Source organism: Narcine bancroftii, chromosome 6 (genome assembly GCF_036971445.1).
Source record: "Narcine bancroftii isolate sNarBan1 chromosome 6, sNarBan1.hap1, whole genome shotgun sequence".
Taxonomy (NCBI): Eukaryota; Metazoa; Chordata; class Chondrichthyes; order Torpediniformes; family Narcinidae; genus Narcine; species Narcine bancroftii.
The window spans coordinates 225,614,312-225,632,192 of NC_091474.1; the positions used below are offsets into that span (position 1 = coordinate 225,614,312).

Consider the following 17,881-nt stretch of genomic DNA (forward strand, 5'->3'; position numbering starts at 1 on the left):
AATGCTCCTTTGCACCCATGGGAGTACCCAGACTGGCCCTGGTTTAGGCTACATGTAGATTTTGCTGGACCTTTGCGGGACAGATGATTCTAGTAATGGTGTATGCGCATTCCAACTGGATAGAAGCTCACACCATGGGGAACATTACAGCCCACTCAACCACAGATAAACTCAGGCAAGTGTTTTAAATCCAGGGTTGTCTGATACTCTGGTCACTAATAATGGCCCGATGTTTACCAGTGAGGTGTTCAGTGAGTCTGTGCAGCAGAATGACATTTATCACATTCGGACGGCCCCTTTCCACCCAGCCGCAAATGGTTTGGCTGAGTGTATTGTTCAGACAGTAAAGGAAGACCTGAAGAGGATGGCAGGGGACTCTCTTAGCATCGGGCTTTCACGTTTCTTGTTTAAATACTGCCTTATGCTGTAGACTACAACTGCATGCACTCCAGCGGAGATGCTGATGGGGCGTAGGCCCAAGTCATGATTGGACTTGCTGCGCCTGGATATGAAGAGAGTAGAGAGGAAGCAGGAAAAGCCGAAGGAGGGACATGATCAACATGCTCGAAAGGTACAACCAGATGACAATGTCTATGTGAGAAGCAATCAGCAATGGCTACCCAGGGTTATACAAGCAGAGTGGGCCTGTCTCCTATGTTGTTAAGCTGACTGACAGACATGTTTTCCGCAAGCATCAGGACCATGTGCACTTGTGTCATGATATACACTCATACTCTGAGCTGGACAGTTCCATGGAGTTGCCAATGGTGAGGCAGACTACTGTGGAAGTGTATTTCCCAGTGACTTTGCAAGAGAGATTTGAGAGAGAGAGAGAGAGAGAGAGAGAAGAGTCTGGATCCCTTGAAGAAGGATTCCCACATGGACACACAGACCCCTCTTTTGCCCCCAAAATCAGATCTCCCCAAAACACCTTTGTCAGCGGTGCCTGCTGGGTCATTTGGGTTAGTGTGCAGACCGTAGCATACCCACAATCCTCCTGACAAATTGAATCCTTGATTAGAGAATTTTTTTTATAGTAGACTGAATGTGGAATCTGTCATGTTTTTAGATATTTTTATATTATTAAATTGTTGCGAGATGTTATTGTAAGTTTTAGGAGTACTCAAGCATATGACGCTATTGTTCTTTAATATTTGGGACATGTTGGATTTTAAGGGGGAAGAAATGTTGCAATGTGAGCTGTTTTGCAAGTGAGGCTAGGAGGGGTTTTACTTCCTGTCTGTTTTCTTTACTTCTTGTGTGCCTTGTATGTTGTATGCTGTATGTTGCAAGAGGAAAAATGACAAGAAGAAGGAGTGTGTGTGAGCGAGCACGCATTCGTGTTCGCTCCAGATAAAGTTCTTCTTTTGGGCTTGAAGTTGTCAAGTTGTTCATTTTCAAAATAGAAGTTACCACACTTAGCAAAACTAAGGAACTCATGTGGACTTCAGGAAGGGGAAACCAAGAAATCACAAACCAGTCCTCTTCAAGGGGGGCAGCAGTGGAAAGTGTAAAGAACTTCAAATTATTTGGTATCAACATCTCTGATGATCTATTCTGGGGCTTTCATGTCGATGCAACCATGAAGAAGGCTCACCAGAAGCAATATTTCATCAGGAGTTTGAGGAGATTTGGTATTTCACCAAAGACACCTGCAAATTTCAACAGGTGTACAGTGGAGAGTATTCTGACTGCCTCACTGTATGATATAAAGGCGCCAATGACAGGAAAAGGCAATAGAGAGGTGAACTCAGCCTGCACTATCATGGCCATTACTCTTCATTCCATTAAGGACATCTACAAGAGATGGGGTCTCAAGAAAGCAGCCTGTATCATCAAGGACGCTCACCACTCAGGCCATGTGCTCTTCTTACTGCTTCCATCAGGAGCCTAAAGACAAATACCCAATGGTACAAAAACAGTGACTTCTCCTTAGCTATCAAATTTCTAAATGGACAATGAACAACGAACACATACCTGCTTTTTCTCTTCTTTTGCACTGATTTTTTTTTCAAAAATGTAATTTATAGCAATTTTGCATCTGTGATGCTGTTGCAAAACAACAAATTTTGTGACAGATGTTCTCGACAGTAAATTCTGATTCTGACTTCAAAGTCTGAAAAGTCTATTGATTTGATTTTGTTACTGAATATTCAGGAGTAAAGTTGTCTTTGCTAAATCCCAATCTACTTCTTGCAGGAACTCCAATCCAAGCCTTTTTTTTATCTTTCATAGATTCAATCAGCACAGAAACAGGCCCCTCAGTCCAACATGTCCATGTGGACAATTAATTACCTGTTGATACATTTTCCAGCATTTTCCAAAGTATAGATTAATCCTGTTCCTCAGAATTGTTTTCCAAAACTGACATTAGATTCTTAGGCTGGTAATTACCTGATTCCTCTTTGCTTCTCATTTTATATAAGAACACCTAATTTATTGTCATTTCATCAGTAAGCTCAGTAAAGATTTAAAAATTTCATTTTGGGCCACAGCAATCTCATCCCTTGCCTCCCTAAGCAGTCTCATCCATTTTAAAGCCTCCTAAAACATCTAATACTTCCTTCTTTTTAATGGTAACATTTTAAAATTTCACCATCCTTTCCCAAAATTCCTCAGCTACAATGTCCTTTTTAGTGAAGTTTTCATTTATGACATCATCTACATCCTCTGGCTCCATTTGCAGATTAGTGAAAACACAATGCTGGAGAAACTCAGCAAGTCCAACAGTGTCTTTTATATAGCAAAGATTAAAATACATAAAAAATACATAACCAATGTCTCTGGCTTGAAACTTGAGCCCTTTATCGAGGTATGGAAAAAAGTCGGCAGACATCCAAATAAAAGAGTAGGGGGGGGAGAGAGGCGTGGTTGCAAAGGCAGGAGGTAATAGGTGGAGAAGGGAGGGAGGGGACAGCAGTAAGCAAAGGGAGGAGGGATGGCTAGGTGAATAGAGAGGGAAGGGGTGAAGGAGAGCTGGAAGGGGGAAGGGAAGGAGGGAGAGAGGAGAGCAGGCTAGCAGAAACCAGAAAAGTTGATGTTATTGCCATCCGGCTGGAGAGTGCCCAGATGGAAAATCGCATATTGTTCCTCCATTTTATGGGTGTAGTACATAAGGCTATGGACTCTTTTATTCGGAATCATTCCCCCCCCCACCCCACTTTTATTCAGAACCTTCCACCCCACAACTCTTTTATTCGGACACCTGCTAACATATTTCCATACCTTGATAAAGGGTTAAAGGGTTCAAGCCCAAAACGTCGGTTATATATTTTTACCTTTGCTATATAAAGGGCACTATTTGACCTGCAGAGTTTCTCCAGCATTATGTTTTTACTTCAACCACAGTGTCTACAGATTTTCGTGTTTTACTTCCATTTGCAGATTATCCCTTTAATCTTTCCTTCATTTCCCATTATCTTTTCAATTACACTCTTGCCCCTTACATACATTTAAAATTATTTGAGGTGTTTCTTAATCTTGTCCACCAGCAATATTTCATGTTCCCTTTCTTCCCTCCTAACTTTCATGCCAATCTCTTCTCTCCTTGATTTCAACAATGTGCCAATAAAGCTCAACACAAAATGGAGAAGTATCACTTGTTATTCAAAGGCACATGACAGTCTTCTGTACTCAGTGTAAAGTGACAGGGTTAACGTTATTGCCAATGAATAGAAGATTATGGACTTAGCACTGATAAATAGCATTGACATTCATAGGAATTTGATGATTGGTGTGAACACAGTGGGCTAAAGGCCTTGTCTTTATGCTGTATAACACTATGGCTCTACGATTCAAGGAGAGTAGGTCCACTCAGCCATCAAGCCTGAAGTATGATTCAAAAAATGTGATCATCTACCACATCATATGCTTACAATTTCCCTATATTCTCTGACTTATGGTAAAGATTCAAAAGATTCAGCAATCTTTGAGGGAAGAAATTTCTCCCCATTTCATTCCCAAGAAGCCTAGAGCATGTTAAGACGTTGATCCTTAGTTCTGGACTCCTCATCCAGCAAACCATTTTTCATGTATCCACTCTGTAAATTTCTCTACATATAGTGCAACATAAATTATTTGTTTGATGATTTATGAAGCAGACAAAAATCCATTTAAAAGACATTTTGAGACTAAATTATGAAACAATTATTTTGTAAGCATGAATGAAATTTTTTCCTAAAATATACCTGGCAGCAAATTGTGATTTGCCCAAAACAAAATTCCCATCAAATAAAGACACAGGGCATATTCGACCCCACTTGCTTCTACGCCAGCGGTATCCTGGTGCTGTAAATTTCAAAGCTGAAACAGATCGGAACAGATCATCCTGTTTGGATAATAAAAAAGAATATTGTTTACTTGTAAAATATTGTCCCATTAAAATAAGGACACAGCTGGCTGATAGTCATAAAATATTATTATTCATAAAATTGCACTAGAGCAAGAAACTCAAGTCTGATGGGAATGAAGGATTGGGGGTTCAGGAAAAACAATGAGCAGGGAATGAGCTGTTGCTCCACCACTGACAGTTGCTGCTACTTTCTAGTGAGGGAAGGAAATCCAGGAGGGTCATTTTTGCTCCTTCTTACATTTCTTTCAAGAATACTTATCAGCAGTGGGAGATCCAAAATTCTACCAAACCCATCCCACAACAGAAATCTCAGATAACCCCCATTTGAACTCGTAAAGTGCCCAAAAACCTGCTTTATATGTGGCCATCACACAATTATGTTTATTCTTTCACAAAATGAAGTCAATGTTTTGGGAGCTCAGCTGATCAGTTCAAATTCTCAAGATCCTTAGGTGAGTTGATCTGGCTCTGTTTTCTTTTTATGATTATGTATGATAATTGGGCTGTTAGATGAGATCGGAGTGATCGGCGTGATTTAGCTATGTCGGTAGGTATTTTTTTTAAAGTTTTTAATTCAGATTTGTTTTTTCTTCCTTTTTGGGGTTTTTTTTCCTCTTTTTTTTATATATTTTTATTAATTATATCATTTTTTTTAGAGATAGTTCATACTCTAAACTGATCTAAATTTTTTTTATGATATATTTTTATTCTGCAATATTATTGTTTAATATCTCTGTATTAATTCGTTATTTACCATGTATTTTTCATATCTCTTTGAACTGTATGTGTTTATAAATTATAATAATAATAAAAAGATTGGAAAAGAAAAGAAAGAAAGGTTCTATGTAAATATGTGCACTGCGCAGGCAGAAGGCAATGTCGTGTAATATTACATGTTCAGTACCATTACATGACTGTAAAGGAATCTTGAATATATATCAACCATTCCTATTTGGGCATGCATAAAAGCAGATTCATACAATTTGCCATTTCAGTTTTGGAAAAAAAAATCATGTTTGAATCAAGTATTTAAAACGATGAGCTGTTTTACATCTAAGTACATGTGGTTTTCAAGGGACAGCTGGTTAAGAAAAGGAGAGGGCTACTTGCAGACTAGAAAATGTAAGAGAATGCTTAAGAAGGAAATTAGAAAGGCAAAGATATGAAGGTACTTTGCCAGATAAATGTGAAGGAAAATCCAAAGGGTTCCTATAAGTATATTAAAAGTAAAAGGATAGTAAGGGGCAAATTTGGACCCCTAGAAAATCAGAGTGGTCAACTATGTGTGGAACCTCGCGAAATAGGAGAGATGGTGAACAATTTTTTTTGCATTGGTATTTACACAGGAAACTGACATAGTGAATAAGGATGAATAACAAATAGAAGTGCCATGGAATATATGGAGTTTAAGGAGAAGGAGGTACTTGCTGCTTTGCAATGAATAAAGGTAGACAAATCTCCTGGACTGGATATGATATTCCCCCATACCTTGAGGGAGAAAAGTACTGAAATTGCAGGGCCTGCCAGATATATTCAAAATGTCCAGGAGAGGTGCTGGAAGATTGGAGAGTAGCTCATGTTGTCCCGCTGCTTAAGAAGGGCTCCAAAAGTAAACCAGGCAATTATAGGACAGTGAACCTGATGTCAGTAGTATGTAAATTATTTGAAAGATTTCTGAGAGATGGGAAATATAGATATTTGGACCATCATCAGCTAATTAAGGACAGTCAGCATGGATTTATGCATGGTAGGTCATGTTTTACAAATCTTGTAGAGTTTTTTGAGGAAGTTACCAAGAAGGTTGAAGAGGGAAAGGCAGTAGATGTTGTTTATATGGACTTTATTAAGGCCTTTGCCTTTGACAAAGTTCCACATGAGAGGTTGGTTCAGAAGGTTAGGACACTAGGTATACACAGAGAGGTTGCAAATTGATTCGAAATTAGCTTGGAAGAAAACCGAGAGTGGTAGTGGATGGTTGCTTCTCAGAATGGAGATCTGTGTTGAGTGGTGTGCCTTAGGGATCTGTGTTGGGGCCATTATTGTTTGTTATCTATATAAATGACCTAGATGATAACATGGTGAATTAGATCAGCAAGTTTGCTGATGACACAAAGATAGGAAGCGTAGAGGACTGTGAGGAGGATTTTCAAAGCTTGAAGAAGGGTCTGAACCAGCTGGGAAATTGGGCCAGCTGATGGAATTTAATGCACATAAGCGTGAGAATTTGCACTTTGGAAGAGTGAATCAGGGTAGGATGTACACAGTAAATGGTAGGCCTTTGAGGAGTGCAGAGGAGCAAAAAGATCTGAGAATACATATACATTGTTCCTGGAAGGTGGCATCGCATGTGGTCAGGCTTGTAAAGAAAGCTTTTGGCATCTTAGCCTTTATAAATCAAAGTATTTAGTATAGAAGTTGGGATGTTATGTTGAAGTTATTCAAGACATTGGTGAGGCCACACTTGGAATATAGTGTGCAATTCTGGCCACCCAGTAGCAGGAAAGATATCAATAAGATTGAAAGACTGCAGTGAAGATTTACTAAGATGTTGCTGGGTCTCTGTGAGTTGAGTTACTGGGGAAGATTGAACAGGTTAAGATTATACTCCTTGGAACGAAGAAGAATGAGGGGAGACTTGATAGAAGTTGATAAGATTATGAAGTGCATAGACAGAGTAGAATGTTTCCACTTTGATTGGGGGAGATAAATATGAGAGGTCATAGCTTGAGGCTGAAAGGGGAAAGGTGTAAGGGGAACATTAGGGGGATATTTTTTCACAGAGAGTAGGAGTGTGGAATGAGCTGCCATCTGATGTAGTGAATGCAAATTCAATTTTGAGTTTTAAAAATAAATTGGAATAATACGCGGATAGGAGTGGTCTGGAGGGTTATGGAATGAGAGTAGGTCAGTGGAACTAGCTAGTTTTGTTGGTCAGCGCAAACCAGAAGGGTCAAATGGCTTGTTTTTCGGTGCTGTAATGTTATATGGTTCTATGTAAAAGTGTAGAAAACATTTACAACATTGTTCTAGTTTTCAGAGCCATATCAATAATCAATATCCAGTTAGAACGAACCACTGAACTTTGATTGGGCAATTGAGTTAACAGTTGAAGACAAAGGGCGGAGCGATCATTGTTGGAGTGGGCTGAGTCAGAGTGGTAAGGCTTTGGTTCAACAGGCTTCAGCAAGAACAGGTAAGAGGCATGGAATAGTTGAAGTCAGAAAGGGCCATCCTATTTGAAGAACAAAAAGGCTTCAGCAAATAGGCACAGGTAAGGGCAGGTTTTTTTTTTAAAGACATCATATATTTCATTCATTGAGTCATAAACAGTGGGAATGGCAGCCAAGCAGGGGAAAGCTCCTCTTGCAGAATGTGGGTCATCAGAGAGCCAGCAGGATCCCTGACAACTGCATCTGCAAGAATTGCATCCAGCTGCAGCTCCTGATAAGCCATGTTAAGGAACTGGAGCTGGAGTTGGATGAACTCCGGATCATTTGGGAGGCAGAGGGGGTAATAGACAGGAGTTACAGGGACACTGTCACACCTAGAAGGGAGGAGGAGAGTAGATGGATGACACTCAGGAGAGGAAAAGGGAACAGGTAGGCAGTGCAGGGCACCCCTATGGCCGTCTCCTTATTAACAAGTTTACCAAGGAGTCCAAGTGAAAATATACTTGAGCCTAAGTTTTCTAAACCCAGAATGGTAACTTTTGCCATAAAAGGAAAGATTGAAGTGGAACTTAACAGATTGGAAGATGAGGGAATATTGGAAAAAATCCAAAACAGCGATTGGGCAATACCCATCATACCAGTGCAAAAAGCTAACTGGGAAATTTGAATCTGCGGAGATTACAAAGTCAGTATTAACCAGGCTTTACGGGTACCAGAACGCCCTATACCCAAAGCAGAAGAGCTATTCCAAGCCTTGAAAGAAATTCACCGTTGCAAGAATACCAACAAGTAGAAATGGATGACGACTCAAAAACATATGTGGTGATCAATACTCATTTGTGGCTATTCACCTACACTAAAAGGTTGTATGGAATATCAGCACCCCCAGCCATATTTCAAGCAGTCAGTATAATTACCGGTTGAGCACCAATCCAATTTAGAAAGGTCCTAACCTGTTTGTAAGAAGCAAATGTCCAGCTGTGCCAAGACAAATGTATATTTATGGTACCTTCCGTCACATATCTGGGCTCTACAATTAACAGTGAAGGAGTATGAATGAACACTGCTGGCACCGAAGCTGTTCGCAGAGCATCTTACCCAACAAACTGAGCCAAATTGCAATCATTCCTGGGCTTGGTTAACCATTATCAGAAGCACATCCCAAATATGTCAACACTGTGCAGCCCACTAAATCAACTGTTTAAAAAAAAAGACCAGAAATGGTATTGAAATGATGAGACTAGTCACACAGTGGACCACTTGAAAGAAATACTAAAATCAAGTGACAATGTTCTTATCCACTATGACCCAAACAAAGAAGTTACTCTGGCGGTAGATGCATCACCAGTTGGATTAGGAGCAGTGTTTTCACAAGTAACTGAAAAAGGGGAACAACCGGTGGCTTATGGCTCCCGGTCTCTGATGGCTTGTGAACAGAATTATGCACCACTGGTAAAAGAAGGACTTGTCCTAGAGTTTGGCTTCAAACGATTCCTCTAATATTTACATGGTAGGAAGCTTACCTTAGTAATCGACAACAAACTGCTGTTTGATTTTAAGCCCTCAAAAGTGGATACCAGTGCTAGTGGCAACAAGAATTCAAAGATGGGCCATGTTGTTCGCCGCATACGACTATGATTTAAAACATAAACCAGCAACACAAAACAATCATGCTGATGTGCTATCTCGCCTGTCCCTACTGGAAACTAAACAGAAAGATGAGATAATTAAATGGACAGTGGAAGCTACAGCTAACAATCAAGAACAATTTCATTGTCCAGCTATTACAGCGAAAAGAATCAGTAAAGAAGTACAAAGAGAAATTCTACTATCAAGGGTTCTCTACTTCACATCAAATGGGTGGCCTGAGGCTGAAGGGATACCAGATAAACAAAAACCTTATTATACAAGACACCATGAAATATCAATTGAGGAAAGTTGTTTATTGTGGGGAACCAGAACAATCATCTCCACAAAATGGCAAACAGCTATATTATCAGAAATCCACAACAAAAATCCAGAGATGGTTCGAATGAAGGCATTGGTATTTATGCATGTCTGGTGGCCCTAGACATTGAACAAACCATAAGAGATGTGGCATTTGTAAAGATATGCAATCCAGAACCCCTCAAGCCGAAGTGAATCCATGGAAATGGCCAATACAACCCTCGTACAGATTCACAGGATTTTGCAGGTTCATTCATGAGGAACGCCTCCTCATTGTGGTCAATGCACACTCCAAATGGACAGTGGTAGTACACATGAGGAAAACAACAACAGACCAGACCACTGAAAAACTGCAAAGTATATTTGCATTGTATGGATTGTCAATTGAACTAGTTTCCGATAATGTCCACAATTTGTATCAGAGGCTTTTAACAGTATTCAACACATCTTGTCAACACCCTACCACTCAAGCACAAATAGGGAAGAAGAATGTTTTGTATAGACTTCAAAAGGGCCATGAAAATGAAGAAAACATAACGCATCATGGAGTCATAAAATTGCAGATTTGTAGCGTTGCAACATGACCTCTCTACTCTTTAATTCAATCCTCCTATTAATGAAGCCCAGCATTCCATAGGCTTTCTTAACCTCCCTATTAACATGTGTGGCGACCTTGAGAAATATATGGATTTGAACCCCAAGGTCTCTCTGTTCATCCGGAATCATAAGTAATCGACTGTAGGAGTCAAAAGTGTGTTGTTTGTGGATGATGGCTTGGCTGCAGGCATCAGTGGTGTTCCGGGGTCCAGAGGCTATGTGTATTCTGTCACTGCCGATGTGCATGCACTATTCACTATGGATAGTTTGCATATGCGCGTGGGTTTCACGCGGTTGGATTTCAGTTAGCCCACATTGACTGGTATGGCGGAATTGAAGGTGGGTGAGCATGGCTCTGATATTTTTTGTTGACTGTTAGTCACATTAGCAAGGACATTATCAATACATGGGCATTATCACATTACAATGATCGTTACCATGTTATGAGTCCTTTTATGTTCACTAATAAACTGTTTAAAATGCACATGGACTTCATTATGAATTTATTCAAACACATCACAGTAAAGAGCCTACTTAATCTCCAGTTTTTTTATGGATAGTAGTCACTAAATTTTAGTCACCAGAAAATATGCAGCAATTTTAGTCAATAGAAATTAGCCACATCTACGACAGAACTGCAAGGACACCTTGAATCCCGGTGTATTGGATTGAATAGACATTGTTGGAACATTTAGAGAGGAAACAGTCCTACCATCTCTCTTTGGTTTTGAGCAATTGTGAAAACAATATGGAAGCCATGTTGGAAATGCCAAGCACAGGCCGCTGACAACAATCCACCTCCATCGGTCTGAGCATCAGCCACAGAGGGGTCCAGGGCTTCTAATCCTAGAGCAGAAAGTCCTATGTACACACTGGCAGAGTCGTTTGCAGAGAATCACACCTATATCATTGACTGGTGCTGGGGTGGAAACTCACTCATTGACAGCAGCGCATCATAGCCATCAGAAGCGGTAGGATTACATTTGTGGATTCCTTCTGTGTATTTATTTAGTTTGAACACAGTTTGGATGTGCTGCTGTTTGTCCATTGGGGACTGTTGAATTTGGGCTTGTACTGTGCTTGCTTGGTGCTTGAGTTCAGCCAACAGTTGGGTGGAGATGCATAAAGTGGCTGCCGCCGCTGCTGGCGTCACTGCTGGAGAAGACCGACTGAATTTAAAGTCAGCAACTTGGAAATGGTTGAAAGTGTGTCATAAAATGGTGGTGAAAAGGATGAAAATGCAAAGGATGTTCAAACATGCAGGTGAAAGTGCGTCAAACGTTGGAAGCAGGAGAAGTAAACAAAGTTTTTCTGGATCAAACTCCAGAATTTCCAGTATACACATCTACATCCCTGCATATAAAGGCTAAGGCTGAACTAGCCGCCCTTGTTGTATGACAAAAATTGCTTTAGGATAAATATGCCTTAGAAGAACTGGAGGAAGAGCAAGAGGAGCAGCTAAGGAAAAAAAGAGCAGCTGGAGCTGGAAGCAAACATTGCTGCTACTTTGGGCAGAGCAAAGGTACTAGGAGCCTCAAAGGGATCTGATTTTCAAAGTAACTTTTCTGAGGTGTCTGATGGTATGGAGTCATATTTTGAGAAAGGACAACAGGAAAAGAAAACACCAATAATTAACAACCACAGGCAGAGCTGTAGCTCAAATCCAATCTCTCACCACAGCTACTTTGACACTCCAGTCAAGCATCAGAAATCCGGGTGAACATGCACTTGACATCTCCAGCTACATTACCTGCTACAAGCAATGGTGAACAGCCATGGAAAGGCAAAATGAAATCACTGCATCATTAATCCAACTACATTAATCTCTCTTCCATGTCCAAGAAGGAGAATCAAGTTTTTGATGGCGACCCACTCCAGTACCAAGAGTTAATTGAATCCTTTGAACACATTATTGAAACCAAGAACAAAAATCACAGAGATTGTCCCTGGAACAGTACACAAAAAAACAGCCAAGGGAACTTGGAAGGAGTTGCCTACATATGGCCTCAGACAGAGGATTCAGGAAGGCTAAATCTTTACTACTGGAGCATTCTAACAATGAGCATAAAATTGCTACAGATTATATGGAGAAGGTTCTTTCATGGTTATCAATAAAACCGGATGACAGAAAAGCTTTACAAGCATATGCCCCCTTTCTAAGAGGACTTTCTAATGCCATGGAAGATATCAACTACATGCATGAGCTTGACATGCCTGATAATACATTAATCATCATAAGGAAGTTGCCCTACTGGCTGAGGAATACATGATGAACTGTGGTCTGTGATTTCCATGAAAAACACAATCAAAGAGCTACCTTTAAGGATATGGTGGATTTCCTTGAAAGGCAAGTGAAGATTGCAACAGATCTAGTATTTGGAGTTATTAAAGATCCTCCAACAGTGAGCAAAGATGTAAGGAGGTGGAAGTCACAGCCTCATCCAAGAATAAAAGGAAGCATCTTTGCCCCCCACTGTGACAGTTGCAGATAAAGTAAATGATAAAGGGACTAAGGAAAATGAGAGTTTGCCTGCTGTAAAGAGCTGTTTGTTTTGTGGAGGTGGGCATGCTTTAGAGATGGTTCACAGTTGGACAAGAGGGCACATAGTGAGAAAATTGCTTTCTTAAAAGAAACTGGAGTGTGTTTTGGCTGTTTGCGTAAAGGACACATCAGCAAAAACTCCAGGAAGCGACTCAGCTGCAACATATGTGGTTTAAAGCATCCCAGAAAGCTGCATATCCACCAAAGAAAGAAAGAATGGAAAAGGAGCAAGCAGAAATAAAGGAAGGATCTGAAAACAGTGGTGTAGCCTCTGTTCAGACAAGTGGTATTACTGGGGCCAGTGAGGATAACTGCAATCTCTCAATAGTGTCTGTACAAGTTAAGGGCAGGAAGGGGAATGCAATAGTGCATACTTGTGCATTTCTTGACTCAGAGAGTGTGATGGAATATTTGGGAATGTTTTTGGGAGATTAATTGGTAAAATTAGAGAAGGTTACATACATACACACACTTTAAAACAGATCTAATTTGAAATATTAGAGAATTCATATCCATATTACTTTGAAGAGGAACTGTGAAGAATGCCATGCACATTTCACAAGTAGGTGCTAATTGAAATGATGTCATGAAATTAATGAACTATTGTCTTGGAAGAACAGCCAGAGCCAGGTTATCTGTTTTGGCCCTTTTTGCAAGGCTTTTGACCTCTCTGCAAAGTGCTCACTCAGAGGTCATTGAGAGGCTATTGTTTACCTAAAACAACAGATGGACCAGTAGACTAACTCCTATTGTTTGCTGGAGAAGGTCTGGGGTTTTGCAAGTGAGAGAGAGAAGGACATGCTGCTGGCCGTATGAATCTCAGATAGAGAGACAGAAGGGAGTCTTTGACTGTGTGTGACACAGAAAGTGGTAACAAGCCAGGAGAAGCTTGATGGAACTGAAACAGAAGCTCCAGAGTGGCAGATGGCTGGAAGTGCTATCTGTCTGATGTTTATCTTGGAATAAGTGAAACAGAAAGGAACTCTGTGTTAGCCTGAAAGAAAGAGGTTATTATCTAGAGAACCATGATGGGGCAAGTTTCATCAGCAAGACATTGAGGTGACTAATGGTGGTACCTCAGTTGTGGAAATCCTGGAACAACACATATCTCTCTGTAAACCTACAAGAACCTTCCTGAGTGGTAAACATTTACCTTTCAAGCACCAAAGCCTGGTGAACTTTTAAATGTTAAATTCTGTGGACAGTATAAGAATTGCCTGCAACCAGGGAAATTGGAAGAACGAGAAGTGAGATTGAACTGTGAACCAAAGAACTTTTCTTAAATTTACACACACATTACATACACATGCGCTTGGAATTAGAAGGGGTTAAGTTGGGTTAGTTAAGTTAATAGTAATAAAGTTAAAGTTTGATTCTGTTTTCATGTTTAAAGATAATTAAAAACAACTTTTGTTTAAGTAACTACTTTTTGTGGTGAATATCTATTGCTGCTGGGTTTCGGGGTCCTTTGATCTTGTAACAGTAGCACACATCATTTTGTACAGTGGGGCTAATGAATAAGCTTAATCTTCAGGGAAGAAGGGGAAGTATTCTATTGAGAACTATGGGTCAAAGGAATTTTTTTGAAATCAGCATTGTTTCAGGCTTAGAGGTCGCTGGATTGGACAGCAATTATTTTTGTGATCTCCCAGGCATATACACTGAGAGAACTATGCCTGCGCATAAAGGAAATATTTCACATCAAAATTATATGGATCGGTGTTCTCATCTGAGGAATGTTCATCTACTTGAAATTGGCTCTGAGATAGAGTTGTTGATTGGCTTAGATGTACCAAAGGCTCTGAAACCACTAGATGTAATACAGAATGTGGGAGACGGATCTTATGCTGTCAAAACCATTTCTGGTCAGGTGATTAATGGACCATTAAGAGGAAAAATGATAATGGTCAGGAACAGTCAGTGACAGGTGTCAACACGATATCAGTTGTGAAACTTGATGAGCTGTGGGAGTAGCAGTTCAGGACTGACTTTTCTGAGTGCCTCAGTGACAACCAAGAACCTTCAAGAGAAGACAAGAGGTTCTTGGATTTAGACTCAAAATCTGGGAAGCTAGTTGATGGCCATTATGGCATTGGATGGCCTTCAAAGGAAAGAAAAATATGCATTCCTGACAATAGAAGTGTTGCTGAACAACATTCACTGAACCTAAAGAGAAGGTTCCAGAAGGATTCTTCCTTTCATTCAGACTACACCAACTTCATGTCTGACATGATGTCCAAAGGTTATTCAGAGAAAGTTCCAGATGGTGTCTTGGAATGTAGAGATGGTAAAAAATGTTATCTACCCTGTCATGGAGTTTTGCATCCACAAAAGAAAAAAAACTTTGAGGTGTTTGACCATGGAGCAATATTTCGGGGAGTTTTGCTAAATTCTCAGCACTGACAAGTGCATTGATGCGAACCTTGGCTAGATTGTGTAAAAAACCTGTTGTCATCACTGCAGACAATGAAGTAATGTTCCACTAGATGAAAGTACCAAATGAAGACCATGACTGTTACGGTTCCTCTGGTGGCCTGATGGAGAATATAGTCAGAACATGGTGGAACTTCATCTCCAAGTTGTGCAAATTTTGCCCTTAGGAAGGGTACTGAGGACAATATGGAACAGTTTAGCTCTCAAGCTTCTATGTGGATGACTGCCTCACTTCAGCAGCTTCAGAAGATGATACAATAGCTCTTTATCATGAGCTATGCACAATTTGTTTCAAGGGAGGCTTTCTACTTACCAAGTGGATAAGTAACAATCGTCATGTGTTGGACACAGTGTGGAGAAAAGCTGCAGATGAAACTAGCTGATTCCATATTTTGGACTGATAGCACCTATGTACTCAAATATATCAACAATAAGACCAGAAGGTTCCAAACCTGCATGACCAACAGAGGTGCTGAAATTGACAAAGTCTCACATGCACTAGAGTGGAGATATGTTAACATAGTTAATAATCCGGCAGTCATGGCTTCCCAAAGTTTGAAAATCAAATCTTTTGTGAGTCCTTTTGTGTTCACTAATAAACATTTTAAAACGCATCTAGACTTTGTTATGAATTTATTCGAACACTTTGCAGTAAAGAGCCCACAGCCTCCGAGCAGCTTTTTTACGGATAGTAGTCGCTACACCAACCATTAACCCTGAACTCAGCCTTCTCATTAGTCCTTCCAAAATGCATCACCTCACACTTATCCAGATTGAACTTCATCTGCCACTTTTCCACCCAAATCTGCATCCTATCTATATCTTCTTGTAACCTTTGACAACTTACAGCTCCATCCACAACTCTTCCAATCTTCTTATCATCCGCAAACTTACTGATCCATCCTTCCGCCTCTTCATCCAGGTCATTTATAAAAATCACAAAGAGCAAGGGTTCCAGAACAGAATGCTTATGGAAATCCACTAGTCACTGACTTCTAGGAAGAATACTTTCTTTCCACTACTACTCTCTGCTTTCTATCTGCAAGTCCGGTTCCATGGATACCATGCCTCAAGATTTTTTGAATGAGTCTCTCTTAGGGGACCTTGTCAAATGCCTTACTAAAATCCATGTTGACAACATCTACCACCTTACCCTCATCAATTTCTTTTGTTACATTCTCAAAAAACTCAATTACGCTCATGAAGCCATGCTGCCTATCCTTGAGTAGACTGTACTTCTCCAAATGCTCATAGATCCTATCCTTAGGAATCCTCTCCAATAGTTTGAGCACCACTGATGTAAAACTCATCAGACTATAATCCCCATGATTATCTCTATTTCTTTTTTTAAATAAAGGGACTGCATTTGCCTTTCTCCATCCTCTCCAAGGAGAGCTCAAAGATCATAGCTACTGGCCCAGCTATCTCATTCTTCACTTCCCACAGCAACATGGGGTATATCACGTCTGGCCCTGGGACCTTATCAATCTTGATGTTTTTAAGAAAATCCAACATTTCTTCTTCCTTAATCTCAACACTATCCAGCACACAAGTGTGTTCTATTCCATCCTCACCCTGATCAAGGTCCTTTTCTCTTGTGAATACTGAAGCAAAATATTTATTTCAGACCTCCCAACCTCCTCCACCTCCAAGCAAATGTTGTCTCCTTTATCCTTTAGTGGCCCCACCTTCATTCCCATCATCCTTTTGTTCTTCACATAAGCATAGAATGCCTTGGGGTTCTCCTTAATCCTACATGGCCCCTTTCGATCTCTCCTAAGTCTTTTCTTAAGCTCTTTCTGGCCACCATACACTTCTCATGGACCCTTCCTGTTTCCTGTTTCCTATATCTAACATATGCTTCCTTCTTCCTCTTGACTAGCTGCTTCACCTGTTTCGTCAACCATGGTTATTTTTTCCTACCATATTTTTCTTTTCCCAGTGGGCCTAACCTATCCTGAACCCAGACATGGTCCCTAAATTTTCTTCACATTAGTTCTGTGCTTTCTTCCTTGAACATCTATTTCCAATTTACTCTCGCTAGTTCCTGTCTCATCCCATCATAATGATCCCTTTCCCAATTGAGCACTTTCCCATTTTGTCTGCTTTTATCCTTTTCCACAGCTCAGGGAGTTGTGGTCACTCTCACCAAAATGCTTCCCCATCAAGAGGTCCACCACCTTGGGAGGTGTGGCAAGATGGCGTGGAAGGCAGACGTACGATCCCACCCTTCCTCACCAGTTTTTTAAGTACCCGTTTTTAAAGTTTAAAAAAGTGATTAAAAGTTGTATTTTTATTTTTGGGAACATTAATGGGTCATGATGGCTGCTAATGTAAAAAAAAAAACCGAAAACTCAACTACAGAAGAAATTACCTTTTAAAAGTTCTGAAGGATTGAGGCCTACCTGTTCAACTGAAGCCATGGGCTCGTTGTTTGGAACCTCCATGGCACAGAGAACTCCTGCCAGGCTGAGTATTACATCGGCGCCGATCTTGCCTCCACAAGATGGCACAGGCATGATGACAAGCTCGGCTGGGGTCGAAATGCGCGTCCGTGCAATCGGGTGCACAGGCGACCCAGCTGAGAGAAGAGCCCTTGAGCCCAGGCTGCCGTCGGGTGGGCTGGGGATGCACAGAATGGCGTTGGAAGCTGCCTCTACGCAGTCCCTGGCCTTACCGGGCATGTGCGGTACTCCAAGGGTCGGTGAGTTACTGGATCGCGTGTGGGCTGGGTGTACAAATCAACAGCCGCACCAGGAGGAGACCGACAAGGCTGGAAGAAGAGGAAGACTTACCTGCAACGAGCAGTTCACAGGAACAATTGGAAGTGGAGTTTAGAGA

At 40.7% G+C, this 17,881-nt stretch overlaps 1 protein-coding gene across 17 annotated transcripts in view; it reads right to left on the reverse strand.

The window, feature by feature from the left end:
* The window catches only part of ak9 (adenylate kinase 9), a 371,922-nt gene that overhangs the window by 247,765 nt on the left and 106,276 nt on the right, over positions 1-17,881 (reverse strand). For all 17 annotated transcript variants that reach the window (XR_011340758.1, XR_011340759.1, XM_069887555.1 and 14 more), the window contains one exon: positions 4,188-4,327. Coding sequence is in view for 15 of the 17 variants with exons in the window: in XM_069887555.1 (XP_069743656.1) it covers positions 4,188-4,327 (140 nt within the window). In the remaining 2 variants the exon portion in view is untranslated. The remainder of the gene's footprint in view (positions 1-4,187; positions 4,328-17,881) is intronic.